General features: G+C 41.8%; 1 protein-coding gene across 1 annotated transcript; it reads left to right on the plus strand.

Annotated features, from left to right (window-relative positions):
* The first annotated feature begins 579 nt into the window (after positions 1-579).
* On the plus strand, positions 580-21,717 carry LOC130913758 (protein FAM163B). Its single transcript, XM_057832592.1, has 3 exons — positions 580-736; positions 14,614-14,729; positions 19,728-21,717. The coding sequence occupies exons 2-3, from the start codon at positions 14,637-14,639 to the stop codon at positions 20,169-20,171; spliced, it is 537 nt and encodes a 178-aa protein (XP_057688575.1). The 5' UTR covers positions 580-736; positions 14,614-14,636; the 3' UTR covers positions 20,172-21,717.
* Positions 21,718-27,188: the final 5,471 nt, after the last annotated feature.

Consider the following 27,188-nt stretch of genomic DNA (forward strand, 5'->3'; position numbering starts at 1 on the left):
TAAAGAGCAGTACTCTCACTCAGCAAACATATTTGCTTAGCGGTTTGATTTACAGGAGCTGAAAAGCATGATGGTATTGAAAACATGCTACTACAGGATCGCATCCGATCTTGTTCCCAAATCCATTACTCCAAAAATAGCTGTATTGGGTGCCCATAGCGATACCGAGTATCGGATCGGGAGAACACTCGTTAATATCAGCGAGTTATTATTAAGATATTAATAAGATTCTATCCAGAAGATAGTAAAATGAAGTTTTAGAGATTACAGAGCTATTAGTAATATATTGTCAATATAATATTGAGATTTTAATGAGATATCTTGTGTACTCATGAGGAATTTAAGAGATATCAGTGAGATAATTGTGAGCTACTATAAGTTATTTGTGCGCTTGTGGTGTGAATCTAATGAGATATAAATGAGAACTTGATGCGAATGAATCTTTGCATCCTTCTTTCTGCAGGTGCGCGCAGACGCTCAAATGTGACGTGCAGCGGTGGCGCGCTCACATCCAGGCGGCTTAATGCTGGACAGTAGAGTAGAGCAGAGTGGCTGTGCGCGGCGTCACTGGAAGCTCTTTTCGCCCTGCAGGAGGTTCTCAACCGTGTGTGGAGAATGTTCTCGAAGGGAATCAAACAAGTTCGGTGACTTTTTTTGTATTGGGTGTCACTTTTACCACTCCTGGTGTGATTGCGTGTTCATTTGCAAGTGGAACCAGCAAGCACTGAAGTAATGGGTAAGATATCTGTGTGTGTGGATATGTTGTTGATTAAGAATCTTGAGTTGACGTCACACTTTAGAGACACTTTGTCGTTTGATGTGACATACTTGTCATAATTAAAAGAAAAAGTAGTTTGAGTTTCATGGATACAGTATATGAATGAGTGATGGCGATAGCAGATTTGTGTGTGGTAAGATTGATAGATGACAAGATGAATTCAAGGTGAGGAGGTGTAATGCATGGATGATGGATGGCAAGATGAAGCTGAATGAAAGACCATAGGATGGTAAGATGACGATTAATTGGTTATGATGATGATGAGAAAGTGAAGAAGAAGATGGATAAATGGATGCATGATCAAATTTGATAAGATCAATGCATTGACTTCACTATCAGTTGACTGGTCTTGGGGCCGATCCGTGGGGGGCCTATTTTAAAAAACTTACAATTCAAATATTTTCAATACCAAAGCCACTAACGACCTTAACCCCAAACAGGCATATATGAGTCTCAATGAGCAGCTGCATCAAAAAATTCAAAGTCGTTCCATAATAAAATACTGATTAATAATTTTTTATATAAGTACAACAAAACCTAAAATTCCTATAAAATTCTCAGATTTTATGCTAGATGCACAAAAATCAACAAATGCAGAGATAATCACCTATATTTTCAGGATCAATAGCAATTTTTAGGTTTTTGCCAGAGATAGCAATTTCATGTTTAGGGATACCAACTCCAACATGGCGAAACCAAGCTTTTTAAATTGAAAATTCTTGTAAACAAATGCTTAAATCGCGGAATTTCTATAGATATGAACGTAAAACAGTCTACATTCTTGGTTAAAAGCAAAAAATGGGCAGTTATCTTTGATTTTACGTAAATATTTCAAGCAAAAGTTACGATATTGTATAATCCAACATGGCGAAGCAAAAGTTACGATACTGTGTAATCCAACATGGCGGCCGTCACCAACACAGAGCCTTTAAAGTTGAAAATTCTTGTAAATAAATGTTTAAATAGCAGAATTTCTATAGATACAGTATGAACGTAAAACAGTCTAAATTCTTGGTTAAAAGCAAAAAACGGGCATCTATCGTTCATTTTACGTAAATATTGCAAGCAAAAGTTACAGTATTGTGTAATCCAACATGGCGGCCGTCACCAACACAGAGCCTTTAAAGTTGAAAATTCTTGTAAATAAATGTTTAAATAGCAGAATTTCTATAGATACAGTATGAACGTAAAACAGTCTAAATTCTTGGTTAAAAGCAAAAAACGGGCATCTATCGTTCATTTTACGTAAATATTGCAAGCAAAAGTTACAGTATTGTGTAATCCAACATGGCGGCCGTCACAAAACAAAAAGCTTTTTAAGTTGAAACTTCTTGTAAATAAATGCTTAAACCGCGGCGTTTCTATAGATATAAACGTTAAACAGTCTAGATTCTTGGTTAAAAGCAAAAAAACGGGTAGTTATCGTTCATTTTACTTAAATATTTTAAGCCAAAGTTACACTCATTTTATCCAATGATTTCTTTTTTTCACGTTTCAAAGTGCTGCATGGTGCTATTTAATATAATAGTTACCTTGAATCCTCGACCAAATCACTCTTGAAACACTCCTGCCTGCTTGTATGCAGTAAAACCTTCGTCCTGTTTCCACCTAAATCCGGCATTAGAACACTGAGTACGTTTGAGTTTATTACAATGAAAGCCAACTCAACGTTCTGCCTGGGTCGGTCCCCTCCGGAGAAGCGTGGCGCAATGTCTGTGGGAGCTGTCTTGTCAACTGATGGTGGAGTCTATGATCAATGTATTAGTAGTTTACTCGGTATATTGAGATAACAAGTACATATTACTGTATTAGGACTTTACTGACATATTAGTGTAAAACCCCTGTGAATCCAATAAGACTTGAATGTCCGTGGAATAAGTTGGTGAATTGACAATTAATTTACCACACTAAAAATAACTGATGCCACAAAAGTGTTAAAATGAAGAAATGTAATTGCAATTGATAATATGTACAGTGGGGAGAACAAGTATTTCATACACTGCCAATGGGTTTTCCCATTGACTGTGTATCAAATACTTGTTCTCCCCACTGTACAAAATATTTACAGTGGGTGTCTATTTGATTCGGCTCTCAAACACACAACATGCTTAAAGTTGGTACCAAAAACAAGAAATTGAAGTGTCCCTTCAAAATAATAGAAGAATCCTGATCCAAAGTTGATATGAAAATCAAAGTGGACTGTTTGGTTAACTAAATCCACTGCGGATGCAGTACGCAAGCCCACCACACTGGACAGGTAGGAGTAATGAAGATTCTGCTTCTTGAAGTAAGGAAGCATTCAGGGTTTGTCAATAAAGAGTGGCTCGACATCTCGCTCGTCAGGGAGAAACCAAATCCAGGCTAACTCAAGGGTCATCAAAAACCTAGCCTGTACAAAACAAGGCTACTACTAGTCTTGCCCTACTAATTTATATACTTTTAAACAATTATTGCAATGTAACTCAATTCACCAAATGAGTGATCTGCTCTTATTTTACTCATAAGACATTTATACATGTAAAACACTTAAAGAACAAAATACATTAACCTTGCAGTTGTCACATAACAATTCAGTATCAGAGACTATAGGCCTTGTGAGTGCATACGCTCAACTGCAGCACTACATTTTTACACTCCATTCATAGTTTACCTCACCAAGATGTTCCTAAAAGCTTCCACAAGCTCTAGGAACTCCGGTTCCCCTGACGTCTCAATACGCCAACATACAGGATGACAGTTATTTTACTTGTTGTATTCAACAATTTCTTATTAAAAGCCTTAAAGGCCAGTCGATGCTAATGTTAGCGCCGAGTAGCTCAATAGGCCGAACTCACCAAGTCGAGTAAACCACAAATGTACCTCCTACACACACCAACTCAGCCCATGCTGGTGGAAGTGTTCACGAATGGTTAACTCGCGCTTTTGAGCGGTATTTACTGCAGAATGTTTGATAATTTCGCTCAATGGCTCTCTCTCTACTGGAGCAGCTGATAATGGAGGTCAATGGCGTACTGCACGCATGCTATTTTTAGACCGTGACGTCGCATCGTAAAGCGGAAGTAAAGTAGAAGTGGGACATTATAGACCGCGCCCTCGCATAGAAACTACCGGTATGTTAATTCTGCTACGTTTCTCCGGTAATCTTTCAAAAACGAACTTGCCGATCACACATTGCTTTTTTGGAAGTTGTAGAAATGACTCTAGACATTACGACATATGAAGGATGTTTTCTTCAAACGTTTCCCAAAACCAAAAACTCGGACGAAAAATGTGAAGACTGAATGGCAGCTCGTTGAATTCATTCACATTTCATATGCAGTAAACATTTTGTTGGGTTGGCATGGTCTTTGAAAAGACAAACAGGTAAGCCATTTTGATATTTTTAACTTATTCTTTAGTGTGACATTGTGCCGTGCTGCTTCTGTCTGCCAATGAATGACCTGAAAAGAATTAAAATGGTATCTGACTTCCACTTACCTTTTCTATTGTAAAAAAAAAAAATACTCAGGGGAAAGTGTAAATAAATTATAGAATTAATTAGTGAATTTGGCACCAGAGACATCATTTTCGGAGAGAATTGGTAGGTTTAGCTCTGTAAACATCTCCTTCGTACACGATTTCCATTCATTTCCGATTGGGAACAAATGGGGGCGTGTCCCCCCTTAGCAACCGTAGCTAATGTCATGAATATTAATGAGCAGAAGTGACCTGTTGCTTGCGGTGCACCATTGTGGAGGGATTGGTGTCATTGCGTTATTGGTAAATTTCTATCATATAGGGGCTACAATAGAGGAATGAGACTCATTTCATCCATAACTCACATTCAGTGAATTCAATAATCCGTGAATAAGATAACAGAAATCCAAAACTATAATAGTAAATCCCATGTTATTATCCAGCAACTAAAATATGTTTACCCAATTTTCTACTGGGGTTACATAGCCAAAATATTAATGATTAATTACTACAATATCAAGGCATTTGTAGTGAGATAACAGTGTAGTCATATTTTTATGTACTATTTAGCAAATTGGGAGATAGCAATGAGCTGTCCATGAGATATTGTTTCACTACTGGAAAGTAATCCAAGATTATGTTATTGTGATTGTTGAAAAAGAAAAAAACTGCTCAATGTGAGTCAAGAAGGAATGCATTTAATATAATTACTTATACAGTGTTTGTTCATTGCGGTTCAACTTATGCATAATAAATCACTGTCCCCTTTTTGTAAACAAAATGAACTCTCCTCTAGGGTATGATATGTGGATAGGAATTTATTGTTTATACTTTGTATTTTTCTACCGTCAGTGTTGTAACGAATTATTTCGTTCATTTTCCATGCCGCTTATCCTCACGAGGGTCGCGGAGGTGATGGTGCCTATCCCAGCCAACTATGGGCAGTAGGCAGGGTACACCCTGAATTGGTTGCCAGCCAATCACTGGGAACAATGAGACAAAACTATTCACGTACACACTTATACCGATGGACAATTTAGAGCATTCAATCAGCCTGCCACGCATGTTTTTGGGGATGTGGGAGGAAACCGCAGTCCCCGGAGAAAACCCACGCAGGGGAAAACATGCAAACTCCATTCAGGAAGACTGGACCCCGGGATTGAACCCTTGATCTCAGAACTGTGTGGTGCTAACCACTTAGCCACCGTGCTGCTGTCACAGATTACTTGAAAAAGTAATTTAATTATTGATTACGCCTTAAAAAAAGTAATGCATTTACTTAACTGATTATTTATTATCAAAATAACTAACTTACTTTAAAAGTAATTTATCAGTTACTTTTTACTAATTTTTCTCCCTTTGCTGCCTCAACATAAGAATGGCAACAGAAAAGTGTCATCACATGTAATTGACTTTCCGATAATTTAATTTAAATGGGAAGATCAGAATTTTTCACATAAGGCTTAATTTTTGAGTTAGCGGAGGTTTAATTGGTCGATGGAGTTGATTTCAACCACTATTGACCTGCACTAGTTTAGCCACTCCGGAGCCCTGAAACTAACAAACTGACAAACTGCTTAGAATTTGTTGAAATCAACTCCACCGACTAATTACCCCACTAACTTGAAGATTAAGCCTAATGTCAAAAATTCTGAATTTCGGTTTAGGGGTTAGGGTTAACAGCATATCAGTGCCAATGTAAAACAATGCAAATTGACTGCCCAAAAATCAACAACACATAAATGAATTGCACAGTGCAGTAAACAAAGAGGTGGGGGCGGGCGCACACCAAGGATGCGCGCTCACAACCCGGAAGTACGCTGTACACACACGGTGGCTTCACAAGTGGTGAATTTGGCCACAAAAACATAGCGCCAACTAAGCACTTTACACTCAATCAGACTTACAACACATCCCCAAGATACTAAACGAACACGTCACCACACAGCGTAAATGTGCAACATGAATATGATGTAAACTCCCTCCCACCTTCCTCCCTCACCCTCTGCTTAGATGACATTAACTACTGGTTCTCCTCCAACTTCCTCCTACTTAACAGTTCCAAAACAGAAGTCCTCTTAGTTGGAACGACCGCAACGCTCTGAATGTCCATAAGTTCTGTATTACCATTAACAATTTACCGATCTCTCCGTCTCAGGTTAAGAGTCTGGGTGTCATCCTCGACAGCACACTTTCCTTCCGGTCACATATCAACAGCATCACCAGATCAGCCTATTTTCACTTTCGCAACATTTCTCGCCTCCTCCCTTCTCTCAACCGCCATACCGCTTCAACCCTGGTCTGTAATCTAATAACCCCCCGCCTCGATTATTGCAACTCACTGCTCTTCGGTCTCCCTAAGAAGTCCCTCCAGAAACTGCAGCTCCTCCAGAACTCAGCAGCACGCCTCATCACTCGAACCCCCGCAACACACCACATCACCCCCATCCTCCGTCAACTTCACTGGCTTCCCGTCAAACAAAGAATCAACTACAAGATCCTCATCATCATCTTCAAAATATTCCATGCCCTGGCCCCGATCTTCTCCGTCTTAACAATCCAACCCTTTCACTTCGCTCTACCGCTATTCTTCCTCTCTCCGTCCCCCGTGTCTGCCTCTCCATCTTTGGTTCCTGAGCTTTTAGCCATTGCGCCCCCAGCTCTGGGACTCCCTACCCCCTGATCTTCGCAGCATATCTACCCTAGGGATGCGAATTGATAGGATTTTTACGATTCCGATTCCATTATTGATATTGCTTAACGATTCGATTCTTTATCGATTCTCTTATCGATTCTAATTTGGGGGAAAGAAGAACAAACGTTTTGATTGGCATCGAGTTTGTTTAATCAGAAGTCACAACCTTACAAACTCACAACAAGGTCAAAAGAGGCCCAAAGCCTCAATATTAACTGTGGCAATAAGTGGCAAATGCACAAGAATGTTTAACATTTTACTGAAACATTTTTCTAATAGAAATAAAAAATATTGGTATATATTGGCATGTAGGTCGTTGGTCTGCCGTTAGCAATATGTGTTAAACATGCAGGGGTCCCCAAACTTTTTCCAGTGAGCGCCGCATAACTTTTCCCTTCTCTGATGAGGGGCCGGGGTCAGTTTGTAACAGAAAAAGTGTGACGATTGCAGGAGTGCCTAAATGTAAAAAATTATTGTTTTTCAGAAAGCCACAATCAAATAACCCTTTCTGGATATTTCACGGTACAATAGTAAATAAAATAAAAATAATAATATAATATAAAATTAATTAATAATAATAACACTATTAATCAAATAGATAATAACCAAATAACCCTCTCTGAGTTCTTCACAGAAAAAGGCCAGAAAATAAATAACACTATTGAGGGGAAAAAAAAAAAAAATCAAAATGCTCTCTGGTATTGTTCAGGGGGCCGGGCCAAATGTCGGGGCGGGCCGTCGTTTGGGGACCCCTGTTAAAGTGTATTATTTACCAGTATATTGAAATGCATGCCTTTTAGTTTTTATGGTGCTTTCACGCTCAAGTGGGGGCGCCCTTGAGCTTCTTCACGCGAAGAAGAATGCGCTCACGTGAAGAAGAGCGCGCTTACAAGCGAAGAAGAAGAAATGCCGCATCCAAGCGAGTGAGCGAGTTAGTGAGAGAGGGAAGCACTGTTACGGCCCTAAGTTCTTTGTTAATGCTTGTAAAATATCTACAGAGCCAACGCCTGTATGTATCATCTTTTGTGTTGTTGTGTGTTTCCACTCGCGATCAGACACTTAAATCCAGTTGTGTAGTGGTTTGAACGATGTGCTAATGCTAGCGAACACATGCTGTTTTGTTATTACTCAATTAGCAGCTAATCATCGCTGATTTACGTTGATGCAAACCTGTTTGTTATTGGGGACGAAATTGATTTGTTTAATTTCTATTTTTAGTTTCACTCTTCAAGTGATGGTTGAATAAAGTCAGCAAATTATACCAACGTCTTCTGTTTCGTCATTTCGGAGTTTAGCTAGCTGTATAGCTGTTTCAGTGAGGACAGTGCAGTCTATTCCCTCCCGATGCAGTTATCTCCACCTTCCCTTCCGATGCAGTTATCTCCACCTTGCAATGATTGCAAGTCGTTTTGTTGTAATTTTTCCTCGTGAAGTGAAGACACACTTTCGAGCATTTGAACCTACGTGCTGTCATTGTTATGTTTACGGCTGCAATGCTCGTGCTTCGTGCTAAACCATCGTAACCTTTCATTTTCACCCTCTTTCCTGGTGAAGTGTAGCCAAACTTTGGAGCGGGTGGTTCTTAGCGCCATGCTAGTTTGATGCGTTTGGACAACAAGACAGTCACGACGCAATATGCGTCTTCAGGACTCGTTAAAGGGATCGTTAAGGCTTTTTCATTGTGATGTCGAGGCCTCGAAACACTATAAACCGGTTCCGAATTGAAATCGGATTTCGATTCCCATCCCTAATCTACCCTATCACTTTTCAAATCTAGATTGAAAACACACCTGTTCACTCTTTCCTACCCACCATAACCCCTCGCTCTGTTATATTTTTACTTCTTTTTAGTGTGCTTTTAATTTTTTATCCGTTTAATACCTTTTTATCATACTGTGATTCCATGTCTCTTGTGAAGCGTCTTTGTGTGTTTTGAAAAACGCTCTAGAAATAAAATGTATTATTATTTTTTATTATTATTATTATTACAATGCTTGCAAACTTGGAGCAATGACTACCTTTCGTTGCAACGGCAAAGCTACGAAACAGCCGCGCATGTGGGGGGTCCAATCGCTGGAACTTTCCAGAATGAAGGAAAAATACACACGTTCATTCATGGACTTACACAGATCAACATTCCCTCATGCATCTCAACAGGTACTGCACTCGGCTTGAATGTGCACAAGCACTGGCAGCCTGGCACACACCTTTCTCAGTCCCAAAACACTTAGCGCGTGTGACTCAAGACCAAAACAGTACCTTGTGAGTGTAATAATAATCTTCATTCTACATACATTATGAGGCAATAACAAAAAAGTAAGGCACAGACAGTTAGGAAACTAACTTTAATCAGATTACTTTTTTGGAAAAATGAATGCGTTAGATTGTTACTGAAAGAAAGTAATCAGATTACACTGTCTAATGTGTGCAGATGGGCAGTGAATTTCCACTAGTAAGTCTGACAGGGTTTCTTTACGGGGTTAAGTTGTGAGCTGACCCAAGCTTGCCTGTTTGGATACGCATAAAAAAAGTGTATAATTGAAGGAGGTCAAGATTGATTCTTCTTGATGGCATCATGGTGCACTCGAGAACAGCCTGCTTTTCACTGTTCTTTTATAACTAAATGTATTTTGCTGAGGTGTTTGTTGCTTTATTAATGCTCCTGAATTGTGTGTCGTCATATTCTGTTCAATTTAAGAGAATTTAAAAACCTGTAAATAGAGAAAGTCGACTCATGTGATCTCTGCCTTGACTTTTCTCTTCGGGGATCAGCCATGACAAAACTGAATTGACCCTACGTAGTTGGGATGGAAAAAGGTTATACTTTGGCAGATAGCCAACAGTCTAAGAAAAGCGTTGAATATTGATGGTTTTCAATAAGTACGCACGGACTCAGGAGGTTAAAAGACCAAACACATTTCACTTTTCTCTGTTACTGAAAACCTGTTAGCCTAATGCTAATATACAACAGAAAATCCGTTAATTGGCTAATTAGACAACAACAACAACAAAAAAACAGCATCACCTTACATCAAGTTTTAGGAATTCAATACAAATTGTTCTTTGACTACTCTATCTTACTGTCAGCATATACAGTATTGCTCTGTGAAGCACCACATTGCATCCCTGTGGCCAAGATCCACACACAATAAGGGCCAGGCCAAGAACCACTAATATATATATTTTGAATTTATGGAGTATACCTCCCAAAAGAACCTTATTTGTGAGTTATTAGTGAGCTATTATATTTATACGTTCCTTTCATTGTGAATTTCTTACTGATCCCAAGATTTGTGTCTTGGGTTGGTTTGAGTTTTGTCTTTTTCCATGCTAAAAAAATGTAGTTCCTTGGTTTGTCTCGTCTTTGTCATCATCCTACCGATTTGACCTGTGTCTGCCCACCTACCCTGTCCACATTCCACTTCCTTGTCTCGTTTCCCCAGTTGCGTGTTGTTGGCTCGTTACCCCTGTTTGCATATTCAAGTGGCCTATTTCAGTTCCATCTATGTCAGGTCATCTATGCCTAGGTTCATACCGCAGGTCTTAATGCCAAAAATCCGATTTTGGTGTGCCCGTTCAGACTGCCTTTTTCCATTGAGCCTGTTCGACATATACCGAGAAAACTGACTACACATGCTGGCTTTGTCATTCTAGGGCTTCATGTCATTATAGGGAGATCATATTCTGATTTCCAAAAAGAGGACCCAAATAACAGACATAAATAATCCCCTTTTAGTCTCATATTCAAGTTCATTTGGATTGATTGAACGCTTGCACGCACTGCGCGTGCATGACGCACACACATACGCTCAGTTTGCCCTGACTCTCGGCCATGTGAGCAATATTGAAATACAGCACAGCTCATTTGGTGCACAGAAAGAGAGCTAAGCATTCTCAGGCTTATCTCCCCCCAATTTAATTTTTTTTATGGCTGTTGTCAAGCCCGCCTCTTTCCTAAAAGATGAGTTCAAGATAGGCGCTCTTGCTGCCGTCCTCCGTGCCTCGTGTTCTTTGCTGACGTAATTGCTGTATGGATTTGGGAGACTTGACAGTTCAGACCGCAGCCACATTCTTTACAAATGTGGCCCAGATCGGATTTTAACCACATATGTTAGTGATCTAGATTGGATTTGAAATGGTCCACTTTTATGCAAACTGTCCCATTAAGATCGTCAAGTTAATGCCTGACTCAAGTCGGAAAAACAGAAAAATATTGGATTTGTGCATTAGGCCCTGCGGTATGAACCTAGCCTATGTTATGTATCATCCTCTGTGCTCGGTCCTGTCATGTTTCCCTGCCTTAGAAACTTCCTTTTGATGGCAGTTTAGATAATAAGCGGATTTTAAGGGGGGCCAGGGGGGCCAGGCCCCCCCCCTGGTGCCGAGAAGTTTCATTGCATGTATTGACTTTCCTATATATGTATAAAAGTTTTAAAGCAATAAAACTGCAACAAAAGTGAATGAAATGAACAAAAAAACATTTTTATAATGGGTCGAAATTATTCTTCAAGCACCTTAGACAGTCATTTGCCTTGTATATAATTAATATATATTTACAGTGCCTTGCAAAAGTATTCGGCCCCCTTGAATCTTGCAACCTTTCGCCACATTTCAGGCTTCAAACATAAAGATATGAAATTTAATTTTTTTGTCAAGAATCAACAACAAGTGGGACACAATCGTGAAGTGGAACAACATTTATTGGATAATTTAAACTTTTTTAACAAATAAAAAACTGAAAAGCGGGGCGTGCAATATTATTCGGCCCCTTTACTTTCAGTGCAGCAAACTCACTCCAGAAGTTCAGTGAGGATCTCTGAATGATCCAATGTTGTCCTAAATGACCGATGATGATAAATAGAATCCACCTGTGTGTAATCAAGTCTCCGTATAAATGCACCTGCTCTGTGATAGTCTCAGGGTTCTGTTTAAAGTGCAGAGAGCATTATGAAAACAAAGGAACACACCAGGCAGGTCCGAGATACTGTTGTAGAGAAGTTTAAAGCCGGATTTGGATACAAAAAGATTTCCCAAGCTTTAAACATCTCAAGGAGCACTGTGCAAGCCATCATATTGAAATGGAAGGAGCATCAGACCATTGCAAATCTACCAAGACCCGGCCGTCCTTCCAAACTTTCTTCTCAAACAAGGAGAAAACTGATCAGAGATGCAGCCAAGAGGCCCATGATCACTCTGGATCAACTGCAGTGATCACAGCTGAGGTGGGAGAGTCTGTCCATAGGACAACAATCAGTCGTACGATGCACAAATCTGGCCTTTATGGAAGAGTGGCAAGAAGAAAGCCATTTCTCAAAGATATCCATAAAAAGTCTCGTTTAAAGTTTGCCACAAGCCACCTGAGAGACACACCAAACATGTGGAAGAAGGTGCTCCGGTCAGATGAAACCAAAATTGAACTTTTTGCCCATAATGCAAAACGATATGTTTGGCGTAAAAGCAACGCAGCTCATCACCCTGAACACACCATCCCCACTGTCAAACATGGTGGTGGCAGCATCATGGTTTGGGCCTGCTTTTCTTCAGCAGGGACAGGGAAGATGGTTAAAATTGACGGGAAGATGGATGCAGCCAAATACAGGAACATTCTGGAAGAAAACCTGTTGGTATCTGCACAAGACCTGAGACTGGGACGGAGATTTATCTTCCAACAGGACAATGATCCAAAACATAAAGCCAAATCTACAATGGAATGGTTCAAAAATAAACGTATCCAGGTGTTAGAATGGCCAAGTCAAAGTCCAGACCTGAATCCAATCGAGAATCTGTGGAAAGAGCTGAAGAGTGCTGTTCACAAACACTCTCCATCCAACCTCACTGAGCTCGAGCTGTTTTGCAAGGAAGAATGGGCAAGAATGTCAGTCTCTCGATGTGCAAAACTGATAGAAACATACCCCAAGCGACTTGCAGCTGTAACTGGAGCAAAAGGTGGCGCTACAAAGTATTAACGCAAGGGGGCCGAATAATATTGCACGCCCCACTTTTCAGTTTTTTATTTGTTAAAAAAGTTTAAATTATCCAATAAATTTTGTTCCACTTCACGATTGTGTCCCACTTGTTGTTGATTCTTGACAAAAAAAATTAAATTTTATATCTTTATGTTTGAAGCCTGAAATGTGGCGAAAGCTCGCAAGGTTCAAGGAGGCCGAATATTTTTGCAAGGCACTGTATATATATATTAGAAAAAAAAAATATTTTTAAAAATGATTTCTTTGATTGAATTTTTTTTTTTTTTTGATTGAAGCAACTTTTTGGGGGATTGAATGATTTAGACACAAATGTCCTAATCATAATATGGCCCAAACACAAAAACGTTTGCTTCAATCAAAGAAAACTTTTTCAATGAAAAATTAAGTGTTCAAATACTAATTTTTCAATCTCAAATATTTTTTTGCATACAAAAACTTTTTTCTATGACTGAAATTTGTATTCTTTTGATTGAAGTGAGTTTTCTTTTTGAAAATCTATATATTTTTTGAAGCGACTAATTTTTGATTGAATAATAGAGAAAAATGTCCCAGCCAAAATGTGACCCATGCACAAATCAACATTAATTCAATCAAAAAGTTGCCGCAATCAAAAAAAAAAAAAAAAAAAAATTAAATTAAAAATTCATCAAAGAAAAATAGCTTTCACTTGCATTTTTTCTTTGTTTCAAATTTATTTTTGCATTCAAGCACATTTTTTTGATTGAATAATAAAGACACAAATCTACCTCCATATTGCTCCGCCCAGGGGATACAATTTTTGACTGGGGTAACTACATTGGCACAACAACGGCAGGCGTACCAAATTCAGTGGACGACGATCTTGGCGAAAAGTATTGCCTAAGCAGCCTGATTTAGAATTCCCCTCAAGAACGACGGGAACCAAAAAAACGCTCATTGTCAACTTATTATTATAAATATTCTTGTAAGTTAATTTTATTGCTGACACTACGTTTTTGGGTCATCAACATGTTGTGCCCCCCTGCCCCAAAAGTCAAACTCCGCCTATGGTTTATTATATTACTTTGTATTCTGTTTTGCGCAATTATTTTTGAATGAGAACATGTTTTTTAAATAAATATTTTTAAAGTTCGCACCAGCTACCCTCTTTTTGCCTTTTTGTTTTCCTTCCCATGGGTGCAAGTCCAGTGGGTGAGTGCGTCTAGTATGTCCCCACACAGTTCTGAGAACAAGGGTTCAATCCAAGGCCTTCCTGTGTGGAGTTTGAATGTTCTCCCTGTGCCTGCTTGGGTTTTGGTTTCCTCCAGCGTACCAAAACGTACATGTAGGCCGATTGAACACTCTAAACTCTCTATATGTTTGACTGTGAGCGTGAATGGTTGTATGTTTATATGAGCCCTGCGATTGGCTGGGAACCAGTTCAGGGTATACCCTGCCAACTGCCAATACTTTACTGGAATCGGCTTCAGCACCCCATGACTCTCAAAGGGATAAACGAAAAGAAAGATGAATGAATGAAAGAATTCATTAAATGATATGAATGAATATAGCGTGTATTACGATAGAGTCTTTTTGTTTCAGATTTTTTTTTTTTTTTATGTGGACATGTTGTGTAAAACATGCTGTTAACCCTCCAAAATCCATTCCAAGAACGTGTAAAGAAAAAAATCTGTTGTTTCTGTCCGGTTGGTCACCCTGCTCTGCTTTGTCCCCTGCAGGCTGTTGATGGAGAGCATTTCGAATGTCAGCCGGGACAGTGGTTATCGCAGGGGGAATTCTGGCTGCCGTCATCTTACTCACCATCGTCGCTGTGTTGTGTTTATGTAGATTGCAGGTACATCTACTCTCTTATTTTGTTACTTTTTAGCCCTTGAAAAGTAAACTATATATAAATTAACGGACGATACTGGAAAAAATAAACATTGCGATATACAGTATATTGCCAGGGCTCCACACTTACTTTTTGAATTGGTTGCGCTGGTGCACCTAACTTTTTTTGGTGTAGTAGGTGTACCCAGATTTTTAATTTCATCACCTTTAATGCCATACTTTAAATCACTCTCCATAACATTCAAATAATTCATATTGGTAAGTGTGTGGATGGTTATTGCTGTAAAATCAGCTAGTTATAAACGCAAATTTGAATTGCTTTTATTGAAGATTAAACAGATTTGGTTAAATTTAATTATTTTAGTTTCATTCTGCAAGTGTCGATATCACGAGCAGCTGAATAAAGTCAGCAAAACACACGGACGTCTGACAGCGTTATTTCGGAACTTAGCTCGCTGTGTAGGTAGGACTTCACCGTCTTGGCGAGGACAGTGCAATGACTTATAATACATGTTTATGAATAGTTATTTTGAGATTTAGGGGTACTTAAAGGGTTGATTCTGATTTATATGGAAATTTAGGTTACGTTGCCAGCGTAGGAACGGAACTCGCCCGTAACCCGGGGACTACTTGTATTATAACAGAAAGCAGTTAAGGTATCACACCACACACGACACTAACAGTGTGTAAACTGTGACACTCACTTTTATTGCTGTCACCTTATTTTAACAGAGTGTCATATGGTTTTCATGGTTTAAGGTTGCGAGTTAGCCAGGGAAACATGCTGGCACACTATAACAGTGTAACACGCTGTCACGTACACGACAGTATAATAATATGCAATACATTGTCACATACCATACCATACCATACCATACCATACCATACCATACCATACCATACCATACCATACCATACCATACCATACCATACCATACCATACCATACCATACCATACCATACCATACCATACCATACCATCATCTTCCGCTTGCTCCAAGGGCGGGTCACGGGGGGAGCAGCTTGAACAAGGAAGCCCAAACTTCCCTCTCCCCAGCCACTTCAACCAGCTCCTCCGGCAGGATCCCAAGGCGTTCCCAGGCCAGCCGAGAGACATAGTCTCTCCAGCGTGTCCTGGGTCGTCCCCGGGGCCTCCCGCCGGTGGGACCTGCCCGGAACACCCCAGCGGGGAGGCGTCCAGGACACATCCGAACCAGATACCCGAGCCACCTCAGCTGGCTCCTCTAAACGAGGAGGAGCAGCGGCTCGACGCTGAGTCCCTCCCGGATGACCGAGCTTCATACCCTGTCTCTAAGGGAGAGCCTAGACACCCTGCGGAGAATATTCATTTCAGCCGCTTGTATCCGGGATCTTGTTCTTTCGGTCACGACCCACAACTCGTGACCATAGGTGAGGGTAGGAACGTAGATCGACTGGAAAATCGAGAGCTTCGCCTTTCGGCTCAGCTCCTTCTTCACCACTACAGACGGGTGCAGAGTCCGCATTACTGCAGACGCTGCACCGATCCGCCTGTCGATCTCCCCTTCACTCCTACCCTCGCTCGTGAACAAGACCTCAAGATACTCCTCCACTTGGGGCAGCATCTCGGATTTGGAGGTGATGATATTCATCCCAACCGCTTCACACTCGGCTGCGAACCGCTCCAGTAAGAGCTGGAGGTCTTGGCCTGATGAAGCCAACAGTACCACATCATCTGCAAAAAGAGATGCAATGCTGAGGTCACCGAACCAGTCCCCTTCAACACTTCGGCTACGCCTATAAATTCTGTCCATAAAAATTATGAACAGAATTGGTGACAAAGCTTTGGCAGACTCCAACCCTCTCTGGGAACAAATTCGACTTACTGCCGGTAATGCGGACCAAACTCTGACACCAAGTCGTACAGCCCTTACCAAGGGGCTCGGTACCCCGTACTCCAGGAGCACTCCCCTCCTACTCCCCTCCCTGAGGCACCCGGTCGAACGCATTCTCCAGATCCACAAAACACATGTTGCTTGGGCGAACTTCCATGCATCCTCAAGGACCCTGCCAAGGGTTTAGAGCTGGCCCACTGTTCCACGTCCGGGACGAAATCCACACTGCTCCTCCTGAATCCGAGATTCAACTTCCCGACGGACCCTCCGCTCCAGCACCTCTGAATAGACTTTACCGGGAAGGCTGAGGAGTGTGATCCCTCTATTATTGGAACACACCCTCCGGTCCCCTTTTTAAAAAGGGGGACCACCACCCCGGTCTGCCAATACAGAGGCAATGTCCCCGATGTCCAAGTGATGTTGTAGATGCGTGTCAGTCACGACAGCCCCACAACATCCAGGGCCTTTAGGAACTCCGGGCGGACCTCATCAAGCCCCGGGGCCTTACCACCAAAGAGATTTCCAACCACCTCAGTGACTTCAACCCCCTGAGATCGGAGAGCCCACCTCGGAGTCCCCAGACTCTGCTCCCTCCAAGGAAGGCATGTCGGTGGAATTGAGGAGGTCTTATTCTCCCTACCGACTCACAACGTCCCGAGTCAAGGTCAGCAGTACCCCATCTTAACTATACACAGTGTTGCACAATGGTGCACTGCTCAGACGCCGGATGGTGGACCAGAATTTCATTGAAGCCGTCCGTAAGTTGTCAATGGCCTCACCAAATTCCTCCCATGTCCGAATTTTTGCCTCTATGACCGCAAAATCCGTAGTCCCCTTGGCCAGCCGGTACCTGTCAGCTGCCTCCGGAGTCCCACGGGCCAAAAAGGCACGATAGGCCTCCTTCAGCCTGTACGGCATCCCTTACCGCTGGTGTCCACCAGCGGGTTCGTGGATTGCCGCAACGACAGGCACCAACTACCTTACGGCCACAGCTCCGATCAGCCGCCTCAACAATGGAGATGGGGAACATGGCCCACTCGGACTCAATGTCCCCCACCTCCCCCGGGACAAGGGAGAAGTTCTGCTGGAGGTGGGTGCTGAAGCTTTTTCTGACAAGGAATTCTGCCAGACGTTCCCAGCAGACCCTCATAATATGTTTGGGCCTGCCAGGTCTGGCTAGCATCTTCCCCCGCCAACGGAGCAGACACACCACCAGGTGGTGATCAGTTGACAGCTGTGCCCCTCTCTTCACCCGAGTGTCCAAAACATGCAGCCGCAAGTCCGATGACACGATTACAAAGTCGATCATCGAACTGCAGCCTAGGGTATCCTGGTGCCAAGTGCACATATGTACACCCCTATGTTTGAACATTGTGTTCATTATGAACAAACCGTGACGAGCACAGAAGTCCAATAACAGAACACCACTTGGGTTCTGATCGGGGAGGGGGGCATTCCTCCCAATCACGCCCCTCCAGGCTTCACTGTCATTGCCTATGTGAGCGTTGAATTCCCTTAGGAGAACAAGGGAGTCCCCAGAGGTGGCGCTCTCCAGCAGACCCGCCGGGGACTCCAAAAAGGATGGGTACTCTGAACTGCTGTTCAGTGCATAGGCACAAACAACAGTCAGAACCCGTCCCCCCACTCAAAGGCAGAGGGAGGCTACCCTCTCTTCTACCGGGGTAAACCCTAATGTAGAGGCGTCAAGCCGGGGGGGGCAATAAGTATGCCCCCACCTGCTCGGTGCCTCTCACCGTGGGCAACTCCAGAGCGGAAGAGAGCCCCAACCCCTCTTGAGAGGATTGGTACCAGAACCCAAGCTGTGTGTGGAGAAGAGTCCGACTATATCTAGTCGGAACTTCTCTGCCTCACACAACAGCTCGGGCTCCTTCCCTGCCAGAGAGCTGACATTCCATGTCCCAAGAGTTAGCTTCTGCAGCTGGGGGTTGGACCGCCAAGGCCCCCACCTTTGGCTGCTGCCCAACTCCCTATGTACCCGACCCCTTTGGACCATCCCACAGGTGGTGAGCCCATGAGAAGGGGAACCCACGTTGCCTTTTCGGGCTGTGCCCAGCCGGGCCCAATGGGGACAGGCCCGGCCACCAGACGCTTGCCTTCAAGCCCCACCTCGAGGCCTGGCTCTAGAAGGGGGCCCCGGTAACCCGCGTCCGGGCAAGGGAAACTTGAGTCCATTTATTTTACTCATCATAAGGGGTCATTTTTAGCCATGCTTTGTCTGGCCTCTCACCTAGGACCTGTTTGCTATGGGTGACCCTACTAGGGGCTTAAAGCCCCAGACAACATAGCTCGTAGGATCATTGGGACACGCAAACCCCTTCACCATGATAAGGTGATGACTCACGGAAGCTGTCACATGTACAGAAAATTTGAACAAACTCATTTTTACAATCATTACATGCCATAACACTGTAACCCTGCTGGAAATGGATTGTAAACGGAATTGAAGCTAGATTGATACCGCAGGTCTTAATGCACAATCCCGATTTTTTTGTCATGTCTGTTTTTTTTGTTTTTTTTTGGCATGCTTGTCAGACTGCCTTTGTCTATTGAGCCTGTGCAAGTACCACGCATGGGCACTAATTCGCAGTCTGAGATGCGCTGATCAAACTGACTCGCATGCGCACACACACACACACACACGCACACACACACACACACACACACACAACACACAACTGCTCATTTGGAGCAGAGAGAAAACTTAGCATTCTCAGACTTATCCTCAACCCATTTTTTTAATGACTTTTGTCAAGCCCGCCCCTTCCCCAAAAGCCGCGTTCAAGCTAGGCGCTAATGCACAGCTGCACCGCTACCGTAACGCCCTGTCTCTCTCGCTCTTTGCTGACGTAATTGCTGCATGAATTCCAAATTGGGGGACTTGACAGTTCAGACCGCAGCCACATTCTGGAAAAATGTGGCCCAGATCAGATTTTAACCACATACGAAAGTGACCTAGATCAGATTTGAAGTGTTCCACTTTTATGCGACTTTTCCCATTCAGACCGTCAAGTTAATGCCTCACTCGAATCGGGAAAACACGAAAAAATCGGATTTGTGCATTAAGACCTGCGGTATTCACCTAACCTAAGTGTAATCGCCTCTTTCAGTATTACTGCTGTAAGAAGGAAGAGTCCGCGAAGGGGGAGGAGGAGGAACCGGAGCTGTCCACCATGTCGCCTTCGCACCCCCTGGCTCTGTCGGCCCCCCCGACGCCGCCCACCCCGGAGCGTTACAACGACGAACCGCAGACGTACCCGCCCACCTTCCTGACCGAAGCCAACGGGCCTGCCAGCTTCACGCCCCCGCCACCCCCGCGTCGATGCCAGCGGGCGCACGGCTTCTGCCCAGCATGCGCCCGCTGCACACTGCCCTTCTACCTGCATCACCCTGAGCGGCTCTGCAACGGAGGGCGAGGTGGAGGCGGGTACCGGAGCGTGCACCAAGACCTGGAGATGCCTGCCGACCTGGCCGGGTTCTACCGCAAGCTGGACCTCATCCGCTCCGTGGCCACGCGAGAGGTGGTTACGCGCAGCGTCAGCACAGATGTGTAGATGGCGCCAAAGGGGCCCATAAACACAATGGCGCGAAGGAACAACATTGAGGGCTTTTCGGCGAGGGCCAGCAGGTTCATCATTCAGGATAACCTCTCACACACGTCTGTGAAACACAGTCACAAGCACAAGTAAAATGCTCTCACACACACTCTATTGAAACAATGCTCCGTCAAAATACTGCAACATACTCACACAACGTAAACATGCTCACCCCACCACTGAATTTGTCTTGCTCTTATAAACAAATGTGAAATATGCTCAAAACCACTGGATTTTCTTCTCCCCTATACGACTGAAACACTCTTGTACTAACTATTGATTTTTTTCATTAACCGTGCCAAACCAAATCTGTCTTAATTGACATACGAACCTGAAGCTCTCTCTTACACACTACTGTTTTTTATTTTGCTTTTGTTTTTTTCGCACAACATACACAACAAAAAACATTCTCTTACGCACAACTGAATTTTTTCCCCACTCTCAACCAGAATTGAAATGTTACTACTGCTATATTTTTAACAAACATCATGGGAAAATCCTCACACATCATGCAGAAATGCTCTCATTTAATATACTAAAATTCTTTCACATACTGTACAGGATGCTTTCATTCTCCAGAGCATACAAAAGCATTTAGGCTTTTAAAGTGAGCGCATTTCTGAAGTCCGTGAGTGTTTCAGCACTGTGTGTTAGAGGTAATCCAGTAGTATGTCCCTGATGTCTCCTCGTACCTTTCCACGCCGCTATGCTGGATGTCAGTCGACTGCTGTCCGACTTGGACTTCATCAATACCTTATTGCCATCACAGTTTGATACAAGGGGCTGACCTTATTATCATTTAACCCTCCTTTTATGTCGCTTTCTTGGCAACATCATTGATGGGTCAATATGACCTGCTGTGCGTTTGTCAACAAAAATACCACCATGCGACTTCAAGTACAAAACATTATTATGAAAAGACAATGGAAATGAATAAGCAAGTTCAAGACCAATTTCAAAGAAAATTCAACTTCATGACCTTTTATTGCTAAAAATAACACATTGCATTATATAAAAGATGAATGATGGACCAAGTTTAATCGTTTTTTGTTTGTTTGTTTGTTTGTTTTGCCAACTTGACTTTAACAAACATTCACCGGGACAGTTTGCATAAAAAGAGGGTTAAATCTTTCTCTCTGCTTTCAATTTGTTCTTTTGCAAAGGCCTAAACTTGCCTGATGTTTATCATCAACTATATTTATTATGTGTACTCTTATATAAAACACTATACGAGTAGCTGTTTTCTTTATGGCATAGCTATGTGTGTATCTTACGTGTAAATGTACTCTGTCATATCACTTCACATCACTTTGATGGAATTTGTGAGAAATGCCAACATTTTACACATTAATTACACTTTTTTTCAATTTTAAGAGCACAAAATGCTTACGTGAGCGCAAAATTTATTATTCTGAGAAGTTGAGGCATCAATTCAAACCTGTATTTAAAATTCACAGACAATGAAGTTCATCTTGAAATTAGCCCTTGCTGAAACATTGTTTGATGTTTTAATAAATATTTTATGATACCTAAGAGAGTTTTCCAATTTATGCTGTGTTATGTTTCAATTTTACCTGCTATGTTACTCGGCATAACACACTGTAATTTAACACTGTTGAAAAGCCGAAAGAAAAAGAAGATTTACAATTTAGGATAGTGAAATCAGCTTTATTTTCAAACAATGTACATGTCAAAATACTGGAACACACCTATACTTACAGTATACAGTGGTACCTCAAGATACGAAATTAATTTGTTCTGGAGTGGCTCTCGTATTATCATTTTGTTCGTCCTGTAAACGTCCTATAAACGCCACATTAAATTTTATAATAAGAGTAAAACCATAGTGAAATAAGAGCCAAATACATTTAATTTATTCAAAATACATAAACTAACCATTAAAATTTGTTATGAAGTCGATGATAGAACATTTCGAAAAAACTAAAAAATGTGGAACCTTACTTTTTGAGCGAGGTGATGACCGAAAGTGAAACTAAAGAATTGGATTGGGTTTGGGCGTTAAAACACTCTCATGAGAAAAAAAGAGGAGAAATATGCACTTTTGGCGAACACGTCAACTCTCTTTATTTCCTGCCGCCACAACTAAAGCAACGTTCAACATCACGTCCTTATCTTACTGTGTACGTCATCATACTTCACCCCCCCCCCCCACCACCACCACCACCACCTGTCACAACCAAAATGTGAGTACCGGCAGGATGTGAGTGTCACATGTGCAGTACATGCACACGTACACGCGCATGTGCACTGTTTACGGCAGGCGACTGATGTGAGTCGGGCATGCGTACAGTAACAAAGTGTTGAACCAGAAGCATAAGCAAAATTGTATTGAACTGCTATTAAATTGAGATTCTGAACACATTTTCGAATAATATATAAAAGTGAGGAAACCCCTTACATTTCTGCAGGTATTTGATTGTATCTTTTCATGGGACAACACTGAAGATATGACTCTTACACAAGTAAAAGTAGTAAGTGTACAGCTTATATAGCAGCATAAATTTATTGTTCCCTCAAAATAACTCAAAATACAGCCATTATTATTGGTATTAGTATCACTATCAAGTATTAAAACTTTTCTGCCAACGTATTATATATTACAGGTCACATTATCTTTTTATATGCTAAATATTTTTTTGTAATATGAAGTGAAAAAAAGCTTCCAAAAATTGTAAAATATTTTTTTTGTGTGTACTGAAGCTTTCGTATCTCCAGGTACCACTGTATTGTAAGACACTGTCCCCCACCCTTTAACAATATACATTGAACTGACACTCAGTGTTGTTTTTGTCACGATGACGATAACGGAAATATTTCATTGTCCAACATTTTTTTTCATGAAAATTACGTCATGATGACGAGCTAAAAATGTGTCTTAGATGACTAACATAGCGAGACGATTGCACGTTTTCTTCTGAAAAAAAAAGAGATGAAAATGCGAGTTTATGTCATGTTTTCACAATGTGTGATTTTTGCTTATTGCTCGTGCAGTTAGTTAGCCTGCATCCTCACCATGTTTGGTTGTGTCACTCATGTGACATGTAACATGACTGTCATGTTTGTCCTGTTGAATAATAATGGCAGCAGTGAGGCTTAGTTGTCGCAAGGATATATGGTCAAACTACGGACATACAACTTGGCAGCAACAATAGCCTACCACTAATCTGAAACAGCACCTGAAGGTTCGCCACACTGGTATTTAGTGAAAGGTAAGTTGTAACAAGTCATTTTAAGATATCATAGACATAATTTTTTTTCAGCATATATGTCTCTATAATTTTATATTTATTTTCTTGATTTTATTTAATTGAGCGCAAGTTCACGAAAATATTATGGCTTATTTGTGCTGCTGACTTCAGCATGTTAGCCTATAGCAGTGCTTCTCAATTATTTTCTGTTAACCCCCCCCCCCCCCCCCCCAGGAATACATAAACGTTACGCGCCCCGCCCCAACTCTCTGCCACCACTGTAAATATACAGTGGGGCAAATAAGTATTTAGTCAACTACTATTTGTGCAAGTTCTCCCACTTGAAAATATTAGAGAGGCCTGTAATTGTCAACATGGGTAAACCTCAACCGTGAGAGAGAGAATGTGGGAAAAAAAAAAACAGAAAATCACATTGTTTGATTTTTAAAGAATTTATTTGCAAATCATGGTGGAAAATAAGTATTTGGTCAATACCAAAAGTTCATCTCAATACTTTGTTATGTACCCTTTGTTGGCAATAACGGAGGCCAAACGTTCTCTGTAACTCGTCGCAAGCTTTTCACATACTGTTGCTGGTATTTTGGCCCATTCCTCCATGCAGATCTCCTCTAGAGCAGTGATGTTTTGGTGCTGTCGTAGGGCAACACAGACTTTCAACTCCCTCCGCAGATTTTCTATGGGGTTAAGATCTGGAGACTGGCTAGGCCACTCCAGGACCTTGAAATGCTTCTTACGAAGCCACTCCTTTGTTGCCCTGGCTGTGTGTTTGGGATCATTGTCATGCTGAAAGACCCAGCCACGTCTCATCTTCAATGCCCTTGCTGATGGAAGGAGATTTTCACTCAAAATCTCTCGATACATGGGCCCATTCATTCTTTCCTTTACACAGATCAGTCGTCCTGGTCCCTTAGCAGAAAAACAGTCCCAAAGCATGATGTTTCCATCCCCATGCTTCACAGTGGGTATGATGTTCTTCGGATGCAATTCATTCTGTCTCCTCCAAACACGAGAACCTGTGTTTCTGCCAAAAAGTTCTATTATGGTTTCATCTGACCATAACACATTCTCCCAGTCCTCTTCTGGATCATCCAAATGCTCTCTAGTGAACCGCAGACGGGCCTGGACGTGTACTGGCTTCAGCAGGGGGACACGTCTGGCAGTCCAGGATTTGAGTCCCTGGCGGCGCATTGTGTTACTGTTAGTAGCCTTTGTTACTGTGGTCCCAGCTCGCTGTAGGTCATTCACTAGGTCCCCGCGTGTGGTTCTGGGATTTTTGCTCACTTTTCTTGTTATCATTTTGACGCCACGGGGTGAGATCTTGCATGGAGCCCCAGATCGAGGGAGATTATCAGTGGTCTTGTATGTCTTCCATTTTCTAATTATTGCTCCCACAGTTGATTTCTTTACACCAAGCAAAGAGTGAAGAGTTACAGAAAACGTTTGGCCTCTGTTATTGCCAACAAAGGGTACATAACAAAGTATTGAGATGAACTTTTGGTATTGACCAAATACTTATTTTCCACCATGATTTTCAAATAAATTCTTTAAAAATCAAACAATGTGATATTCTGTTTTTTTTTTCTCCACATTCTGTCTCTCATGGTTGAGGTTTACCCATGATGACAATTACAGGCCTTTCTAATCTTTTCAAGTAGGAGAACTTGCAGAATTGGTGGTTGGCTAAATACTTATTTGCCCCACTGTACTGTAGTATCATTTGAATATAAAATTCTTATTATTATTATTATTACAACTCTGCATAACATTGTTGTTTTTAATATTAAAGAAGAAAGTAATATAGATCAACTTACAATAAAGTGTTAAAAAAAAAAAAAGCACATCCATTCTGTAAAAATACACTCAAGATACATTTTTTTTACCATTTGATTCTGAAAAATTAAATTTAATAAAATCAATAAATAATACTAAATTCAAATTGATTAGCAACATTAACTAATTAGGACAATATGTCGAACAATTAGACCAAAAAACCAAAAATTAATACAAATAGAGGACAGTGTCATTGGACAGAGGGACAGTTTTTTATTTTTGCTGCAGGCAGTATCAGCTCCTTTGCTATGGTGTGGGGTTATTTTGCACTGAGAAACTTGGAATGCCACCTTATATGATGCCGACAGTGCTCGCTGGTTTACTGATGTAACACTAACAAAGCGGGAGGATTGTTGGCAATATTTGGCACTCGCTGAAAAAAAATAATTCCTGCTGTCCGCTGCGAAAGTAAACAGTCTGGTCTTTCCTCGTCTCCCATTGTACTAAAAGTCAAAGCCAAAAGCTAAATGCTACATATGCTTCGTCATATTTCCTTGTCTAAGCTTTTCATATCTCCAAAGCTCTTTGCTGTGTGCTCTTGTTTTGTTCAAGAATACTGTGCACACGCTGAAAATGAGAGCGGCACTGCCACCCACTGAGTGGATGTGCAATTACACTTAATTCTAGTATGACAAAAATGTATGTTCCCCAAGGTCACATGCGCCACCCCCAGCATCGCTCTGCGCTCCCCTGGAGGGGCCCGCCCCCACTATTTGAGAAGTACTGGCCTTTAGAAACACATTTGGGCATGTTTTGATCACGCAGCCAGTGGCGGTTTTAGGATTAGGGCCACCTGGGCACTGGCCCCACCTCTAGTTTGAATGGCCGCTGAAGTACCTCTGTTCCCATTTTAGCCCCAACTTTACTGGTTCATATCTGATTGACAGTCAAGCAAATATGTTTTTACAGCCACATGCAGGATCTTTGTATTGCCTTGTAGACCAAAAAAAAAATGGCAGCAACACTTGGCCCCTGAGGGTGACATGTGGCCCGTTCTTGGCCCCTGTTTCAGAAAAGTCCAAGACCCATCACTGCATGCAACAGGCGCTTTAACCCGTATTTGGACTGTCTAAACCAGTGGTGGCCAACCGTTTTTTGCACCAAGGATCGGTGCTATGTGGGCCTTTTGTTCACGGACCGGCAATGTGTGGCAGAAAATTACACAGTAAACATAAAATAACACGACCAGGCTAAAATTGAAAATCAAGTGCAGGAAAAATGTAACTCACCATATGCTGAAACAGTCTTTTTTAACAGCAGCAATTATCCTTGGTCGCAGGCATAATGACTTCTTCTCAAATCATGAAAGTATTATTGTCTTAAGCAATACAGCTCGCCACAAAGTATGATGCTCTGAGTGCATTTGCTTTTGTTCCCTCGTTTGCTAGCTTTTAGCCACATGTTATGCAGAATGGACTTCCTTATAGGCTCCTCTTCTGGCTCAACAGGTGGCCTTTTGCTTGTAAAAAAAAAGCTGTCCAAAGACATCACTCCCCGCAGCACAGGCAACAGCAGCTAACGCTGTTTACATTGACTGACACGGAGCTGCTATAGGTTTACAAACACCTCAGTAATGGCAGCCACCCACCACTAGAGGGCGACGTACACAAATCTCTACTCGGATTAGTCAATACAGTAGACAGGTATATTGATGTGTCAGGAGGCACAGGCCAGATTGCGGTTGTTAACAAATTATTCATTACCATATATTACCAAAAGACAAAGACGAAAGTTAAACGGGCTGCCAAAAACAACACTGCTGACACTGTATAACATATCATCACTTATATTGTAAAGCTGGTGTTACAGGCACTAAACTGTTCTGCTCTCTGCAAACGTAAGTGTGAAAATGAAAAAGTCCAGCTAGAAGCAAAGTGTATATTTTGATGTGTTTATTATCAACAACTTTCTTCTG

The sequence above is a fragment of the Corythoichthys intestinalis genome, chromosome 3 (genome assembly GCF_030265065.1).
Source record: "Corythoichthys intestinalis isolate RoL2023-P3 chromosome 3, ASM3026506v1, whole genome shotgun sequence".
NCBI lineage: Eukaryota > Metazoa > Chordata > Actinopteri > Syngnathiformes > Syngnathidae > Corythoichthys > Corythoichthys intestinalis.